This window comes from Dermacentor andersoni, chromosome 1, assembly GCF_023375885.2.
Source record: "Dermacentor andersoni chromosome 1, qqDerAnde1_hic_scaffold, whole genome shotgun sequence".
Taxonomy (NCBI): domain Eukaryota; kingdom Metazoa; phylum Arthropoda; class Arachnida; order Ixodida; family Ixodidae; genus Dermacentor; species Dermacentor andersoni.
Genome location: NC_092814.1, coordinates 159,020,469 through 159,027,976, shown reverse-complemented (window position 1 = coordinate 159,027,976; position 7,508 = coordinate 159,020,469). Strand labels below are relative to the sequence as shown.

The following is a 7,508-nucleotide window of genomic DNA, read 5'->3' as shown; positions in this document are numbered from 1 at the left end:
TCCGTCTGTGTTAGGTCGCACTGCCTGCAGCACAAGTTACAGTGAAACAAAAATAATGTGGTGCCTTCAAATGTCTTCTTTCCACGCTACTATCTCTGATCCTAGAGCTTCTAATAATATATTGAACTTAAAGTGACCTTCACGATTACCCTTCAGCTACAGTTTTGCTCTTCCTTATTGCGAAGACCCTGCGCTTATGATGTATTTATTATTTCAGCGCCTTAGTTTGGATGTTCTTTGACATCATTTTTTTTCCGGGTAGCTTCACCTTGCTTCTGTGAACAGCGAAGCTCGCGTTTGTTTGTTCTCCCTGCGGAGGGTAGATAGCAAATCCGCCGTAGCTCTAATCGCCTCTTTCAGCTCTGCGCTCCGGCCCACTAAGACGTTCGTAAGGTTTCGACTCACGGACACGCGCACGCATGTACGCTGCCGCATCGGAAGTGGCAAGAGCATGCGCTGCACTGGATGCGTGCATCGCCCCGCCCTTTCACAAGCGACTGCGGAGGACCGAGGAGCCTGCTGCTTCCCTTGACCCGTCAGCGCTTGACGTCGTCCCGTCGTCGTTGTCCGTTCGTTCTTTGCAAAAGCGGCTTTTCGTCTCTCGCAGGTCCGCTCCAATTTGAGTTCTGAGCTGCTCTTTAGACAAAAACGTTCTGGCAGGCAACACCTGGGGAGTTCAGGTGGAACTTTTGGCGCCCACTGGGTGAGTGCAGCGAAATCCCCATTAGCGAAAGGTAGGTCGCGTCACTTCTGGGGCGTTACTTTTTGTCTTGCGTAAGGAAGTGGCTAACGCTAACGTCTAGGTGCTTCGCTTTCTTAGTGTGCTTCTCCATCGAGAATTGCTGAGGGAATCCACTTTTCGGGGCGACACCATTGCACTACTTTTTTTTCTTTTTTCTCTAGGAGACAACAAATCTTTTTTTTTTTTTCATTAGGAAACGGGGTCGCGTGACGCGTGATTCGTCGCAGACTAAAGCTGACAGAAAAAAAAATCAAGCAAAGCACGTTCTATAAGCGTTGCCTGGTAGTGATTAGTCGCGAGTGCAGAAGAAGTGCCAGACAGTTGTAGCCCTCGGCAGTTTGTCATCGTGATGCAGCTCCAGAAAAAAGCCCTCCTGAAAAGAGCCCCTCATAAAAAACTGCTGGACTACGAAGCCAGGTTCATGGAGCTTCACAGCAAAGCCTTGGCACTCGGGCTGTCTCCAAAGGAGCTGTGTGAACTGCCTAGCGTAAAACGACTTCAGCGTGTAGGCACATCTCCCTGTCTCTTAGCGCGGCTGCTCGGCCAGCTCGCTGACTTCATCCGAAACGCGAAGCCATCTTGCCGGTGTGTGAGGTTCCTGCTTGCGTTACTCGTGGTTGGAGTGGTCTTTCAGTTTTGGCGCTACAGTCTTCTTTCCCAAAAAGGCTGGGTCTCTTTATTCGTCGAGACGCACAAGCTTGAATCCGAGCCGTGCGTCGTGGACATGCCGGCTAAAATTCAGAACGGCATGATGCCACCTGTCGACTGCGACATCTGCAAGGACCTCAAGAAGATTTCTAGAAGGTCATCACTGAGCCAATACGACTTCGAGACAAAGCAAGTATCCCGCTTATTACACTTCTGTATTTTTTTATTCAACTAAAATCTGTCAAAACCTTCGTGGCAGAAAATTATAGCATGCAGGCATTTGTGGCGTTTTTCTTTGATCGTCGTGCATTCTCTTAATGAACGTTGCATGCTGTCATGATATTTATTATCATATCTGTGCTCATGCCCTAATGATAATCTCCTTGAAGAACCTACATTGACACTACTATTTATGCCGCAGACGAGCTCGAAAAATGATTTTACGAATCGTAGAAATACGCCGTGTTCATTTCACTACGGGTGAGGAGAGGGGAAAGAAGGATAAATCGGAACAACTAACCAGCGACCTTAAAAGTGTGCGGGGATTCCGGCCACGGCGGCCGCATTCCGATGGGGGCGGAATGCGAAAACACCCATGTACTTAGATTTAGGTGCACGTTAAAGAACCCGAGGTGGTCGAAATTTCCGCAGTCCTCCATTACGGCGTGCCTCATAATCAGAAAGTGGTTTAGGCGCGTAAAACCCCATAATTTTTTTTTTTTTTTTGAAGTGTGCTGGACGCTTAGTGGTCTTCGATGAAGCTTGCATGCGCATGCGCAGATATCTCGGAAAATTCAAGACTGTGCAAGGATACAACAGCTGTGTTAAGTCCGCAATGATAATCTTTGTCTCCGCGTCAAGAAAAGGAAGCCTCTAAAGATACTTCCGACGTACTTTATAAAAAAATATGTCGGATGGACCCGCTAAGTTTTCTTATGTACACGTTTCACGTACTATCGCGCTCAGTATGAGCGACAAAGCGAAACGCGTGGCAAAGCCGTCGTGCGTTGTAGCTCGTACTGAGCGCGATAGTACCTTGCTGATTTCCCGGAAAATACTTCGAAATACGATAAATTTCCCTCGCATTGTACGTCACTGTCGCCTGTACGCCGTAATTTACGCCAATATACAGTCTCTTCGAAACGCCTCTAAATGCCGTGCTGACACTGAGTGTCGTTCAAGTACGCTACTGCCCTTGATTCCTACAAATGCTTGCGCAGGCCGCATATACGGCTTATACGACTACATGAGGCAGCATAAAAATACAAGTATATGTCGACATGGCCGAATACGCTTTTATATTTGTATCCCTCCGCCTAATATGACGCCCCGTTCGATGCCAATCCCTAGGTTTCCTATCCGCTGTCCCATCAATGTAAACATAGCGACGTATGCTTGAAACACTGTTCCATGAAAGAAAGAAAGAAAGAAAGAAAGAAAGAAAGAAAGAAAGAAAGAAAGAAAGAAAGAAAGAAAGAAAGAAAGAAAGAAAGAAAGAAAGAAAGAAAATGGGAATAGGTAATCAAATATGAGGTGCGAAGCAAGCAATACGACGAGGACCACTGTCGCGCCGGTTCACGAGCAACAGCTGCATGCGACGCGAAACGTAGTTAGCGACAACTTATAGTAGCAGTGTTGACGCGTTGCGTCCGTCACTTATGGCTAGTTAACGTGTCCGATAATTAATGGCTGCTTCGCTGCTTCTACTTCGACGTGCTCGAAATTCAGGAACCTACTGCAAACAGCTGCGACACTACCGCTTTTGCATCTATTGCTCAATCGTATTGGTATCAGAGATCGAGCAAGGTCCATCTAAATCGCTCGCGCAGCTTGGAACGAAAATTGTGCCAAAATCTGTTGCAAGAGATGTCAGGTAGTGACCCGCGATTGAAGAACGACAAGGTGAGGGGGGTGCCAACACTGAAACTAGAAAACCCTTGTGAAAAATAAATGTTCGAAAACTGTTAATCAAGATACGGTCATGCGAATAAATATTTCGTTTCAAATATTTTTGCTGTAATACAATAACAAGTATATAGTCTTTTTTTTTCTAAATGCCGGCCACGGCGGCCGCATTTCGATGGGGGCGAAATGCGAAAACACCCGTGTACTTAGATTTAGGTGCACGTTAAAGAACCCCAGGTGGTCGAAATTTCCGGAGTCCTCCACTACGGCGTGCCTCATAATCAGAAAGTGGTCTTGGCACGTAAAACCCCATAATTTAATTTTAATAGTTTTTTCTATTTCACAATTATTCGTTCCTGGTTTCCTGGTGGCCCCTACGAACCAGTGATCCTGGCGTAAGACTAGACAAGGCTGTACAAGCCAGCTGCTATGTCGCGTGGAATGGCATTGCTCACTTGAACACGGCGGTTTCGTCCTAGTTTTTTTTTTCATTTTCATGTGTGTTTGTTCAAAGTGTGGCGTGCACTTCACTTCAAATTTTGCGTAGCCTAGCGCATGGCACATGGCATTCATTGGCGAAAGGTGTGAGTGCAGCGTTTTTTTTTTTTTTTTATCGTGCAAGTTCACGCTGCGGCATCCGACGCGCTGTGTCTCGTCGTGACGATAAACGCGGAACGCTCCGCGAAGTAACGCTGCGCTATGTTTCTTCACTCTCCGTAACACGTGGCTCTGAGTGTCCGACGACCAGCATAATTAGTAAGTCGAATGTTTTCTAAACGATAATGCGGGGCAATGTTGACTTATAACTGTTGGACATGAATACATGGTGTCCCACGTAATTGCAAATGATTCTGTGAAAAGGTTTCGCATATATTGCTAAAGATTAGGACTGTGTGCTGGCCATAGTACTTTTAATCCATTGAAACATACCTTTTGTTTGGTGAGTTATACTGGTTTCATTATTCTAGACGAACAAAAGTGAAGTTGCTTTTGAAACTTTTGTGGCAGTGTCATTTATGTCCATCGTATTCGCTCAGCTTCGTAAGGAACCTACTGGAGCAATTTCCGTTAATTAGAGCCTAATTATGGTCATATTAAGATACATCCCACTCCTATAGTTTATTACAGCGACCAATTTAGGCCCCTTTACAGCCACGTCACATCAACTTCATAGAGCTCATCACGTCCCTGCGCACTCATTAACACTGACATGGCGCTCTTTGACCATACCTGGCCCTGCACCACTAAACACCAAACATTCATTCATACTCCTATAGTTTAATGGCATGCTGGTGCTTCAGCTGAGGCGAGTCACAAGCTCACCTCAGCTTCAAAAGGAAAATATCTGCTGGTGTAGCGGTCAAAATGCCGAACGCTGAAAGAATTTAAACATTCGCGCCAAGCAGCATAAGACGTTGACGTCACTGCCATTTCCGCATGTGATGTCTCCTTTATTCTTATTTTTTGCTTGCTGTGAGTTGTCCCCCCTGATACGCAGATGGTGATGGTTGTAACGAGCTGCCATTTTCTTGACCTGTGGGCTTCTATAAAAGCTTCGCTACCAGTTTACATATACCTTGGATGGAGCGTGGGAACTCCGTGCTCAGCTCATTGATTAATCAATGAGACATACGGGGACCGAATACACATCTGTACCGATGGTTTGGTCTCACCTACCAGCTCTTCAGGTGCCGTTGTCATTCCGGCTGCGAAAACCACGATCAAATTCAAATTGTCTCACATGACAACATCGACCGCGGCATCTCTTGCTGCCCTGCGTGCTGCTGCCAAATGTCTCCTGCAAGAGACACCTCAGAAATGGGTCATTTTTTTGCAACTCTAAGGCAGCACTTCAGAGTCTGCATTTTTCCTAATATCATAATACTCATGAGCAGCTGACATAAGAAATAAGGGAAGATCACCATCAAGCTATCGCTAAAGGGCATGAAATTGTATTCCAGTAGCTACCTGGACATACCGGCGTTGCTGGTAATGACCTAGTCGACGAAGCCGCCCGGTCTGCCCATCTGGATGCCCAACCAGTTCCAATCCCCTTATCAAGAACCGACGCTGCAAGAAAGCTTTATATGGTGGCTAAAGCTACGACACACAAATACGGTTCTTCTCCTAACCTCCCGAAGTGTCTTCATAGGCTGGATCCATCCTTAAAGCTACAAGTGCCATCAAAAATTTTCCGCTCTGAGGCGACAGTATTGTGCCGTCTCTGGCTCGGGGTGACATTTACGAAGACCTACTCATTCCGCATTGGAAGGGGGGATACGCCGATTTGCGACTCTTGCGGAACCACAGAAACGATTGAACGCATCATATGTATTTGTCCCCAATACGACGTCGAGCGTGAAGTTCTCCAGACAGCACTGAACCAGCTGTACTCTAGACCATTTTCCGTAATGAAGATCCTTGGACCCTGGCCGCACGCGTCGATGGCACAAAAAGCCACGAAAGCGCTCTTGAAATGCCTCAAGTCGACAGGTCTTGGGAACCGTGTGTAGACTCTGCGAACTTTTCACTGGGCGGGAAACTGTGCTCTCTCTCTCTTCATCCCCATACCCCCTTCCCCTAGTGCAGGGTAGCAAACTGGACGTGCATCTGGTTAACCTCCCTGCCTTTCCTGTCTTCAATTTATCTTTCTCTCTCTCTCCGTGCTCAGCTCACAGTTAAAACTACTCGGCTTGCTATAGGCACTCCCTTTATGAACAAGAGACACCATAGCAGCATATTCCCAGGAACCTAATGAAATAACTTTTATTGCTTTGAAAGCGTATATCAGAGCTATGAAACTAGGAACAGAGATTTTGATGCAAGCATTACTTACGCTACATCGTGTTGCAGCCCCAGCGGGAGTGAGCTCGGGTCAAGTGGTCAAGTAAACGGCGCACGTGAAACGTCACATGAAACGTCACATGAAACGTCACGGACATGCCCTCGCAACTCATCGCCAGCTTTATCCGCCAGCTAGATCATAATTTGATGCCGGGTACACGAAAATTACGAACGTTGTATATAGGTTATCGATGTCATAAGACACATTTATAATTGGAAGCATTATCGTGTTATCTTGCTCTAGTCATTCCGTGGGCTATCCGCCATCACAATTAAGAGGACAGGGAGCATAAATGGCTAGAAGCACAGACCGAAAATAGGCACGTCTGTTGGGTTGCTCTGAGGTCCACACATTAGCATGCAGGCTCCTGTGGCGGCTACGGTCAAGCGCTCGTGACGACGTTATTTTTACGTCAGCCAGCAGCGGGCAGCCAGCGCGGTCCGTCTCCGTGCTCCTCGCTGTCGCAGCGCGATAGCTGCCCGCTGCTGGCTGACGTAAGCCGAACGTCACCTCAAGGGGCGCGACTTTGCGCTAGCTGCAGCTTCCCAGTTTCGTTTTCGCGCGCTCTGATAGCCGGAAGTCGTCTTGCCGCAGTTCCGCGGGTAATCGCACTTGTCCAGATCCAAATGTTTTTATGGTTGGTACGGAGAGCCCGCTTCAATTTCCCACTTGCAATGAGCCGGCTGAAATGAAAGGTTTGAACGTTAATTTAATATTTTTGTTAATTAGCGACTAATTATTACGCATCACCAGTCATGCCGTGGTCGCTACCACTGACGGCATGTGTCCAACGGAACTTTTATTTCAGAACGGCTATTTTTATATATTAATTAAAGCCCTCGTATAAACACCCGGTATTTAAGGCTACATAACATTTGCGCCGCCTTGACACATCCTTTCTGGGGGATTGGCCAAGAATGGGCACATACCAATATCGCTTACGCAGTGGCGAAGTTATCTATACGGGAGCATGCCTGCACCGGGTTGGCTTAGCGGCTATGGTGTTGGGCTGCTAAGCACGAGGTGGTGAATTTGATTCCCGGTCTTGGTAGCCTCATTTCAATGGAAGTAAAAAGAAAAAAACACTCATGTGTCGTGCATTAAGTACATGTTTAAGAAACCCCAGAGGTCAAATTATTCCGGGGTTCCCCACCGCGGCCTACCTCATAATCATATCGTGCTTTTAGCACGTAACACCCTCGAACTTAATTAAACATTTTTCGGGCACATACATAGTGGCCCAAGCTAGTAGACGACTTGGGTCACTGGGCGTATCAAAAAGGTTAGATACCGCAAACTGGATGAAGTTCCCCAAGGAATGCTAGTCACACTAAAAAGCTTCTTTAGAGTATCCGCTTAATTCAGTTT

The 7,508-nt window shown here is 46.8% G+C and overlaps 1 protein-coding gene across 1 annotated transcript in view; it reads left to right on the top strand.

The window, feature by feature from the left end:
- The first annotated feature begins 322 nt into the window (after positions 1-322).
- The window catches only part of LOC126547144 (uncharacterized), a 29,361-nt gene continuing 22,175 nt past the window's right edge, over positions 323-7,508 (top strand). Inside the window, exon 1 of the mRNA XM_050195022.3 lies at positions 323-1,579. Coding sequence (XP_050050979.3) covers positions 1,092-1,579 — 488 coding nt within the window. The 5' untranslated portion in view covers positions 323-1,091. The remainder of the gene's footprint in view (positions 1,580-7,508) is intronic.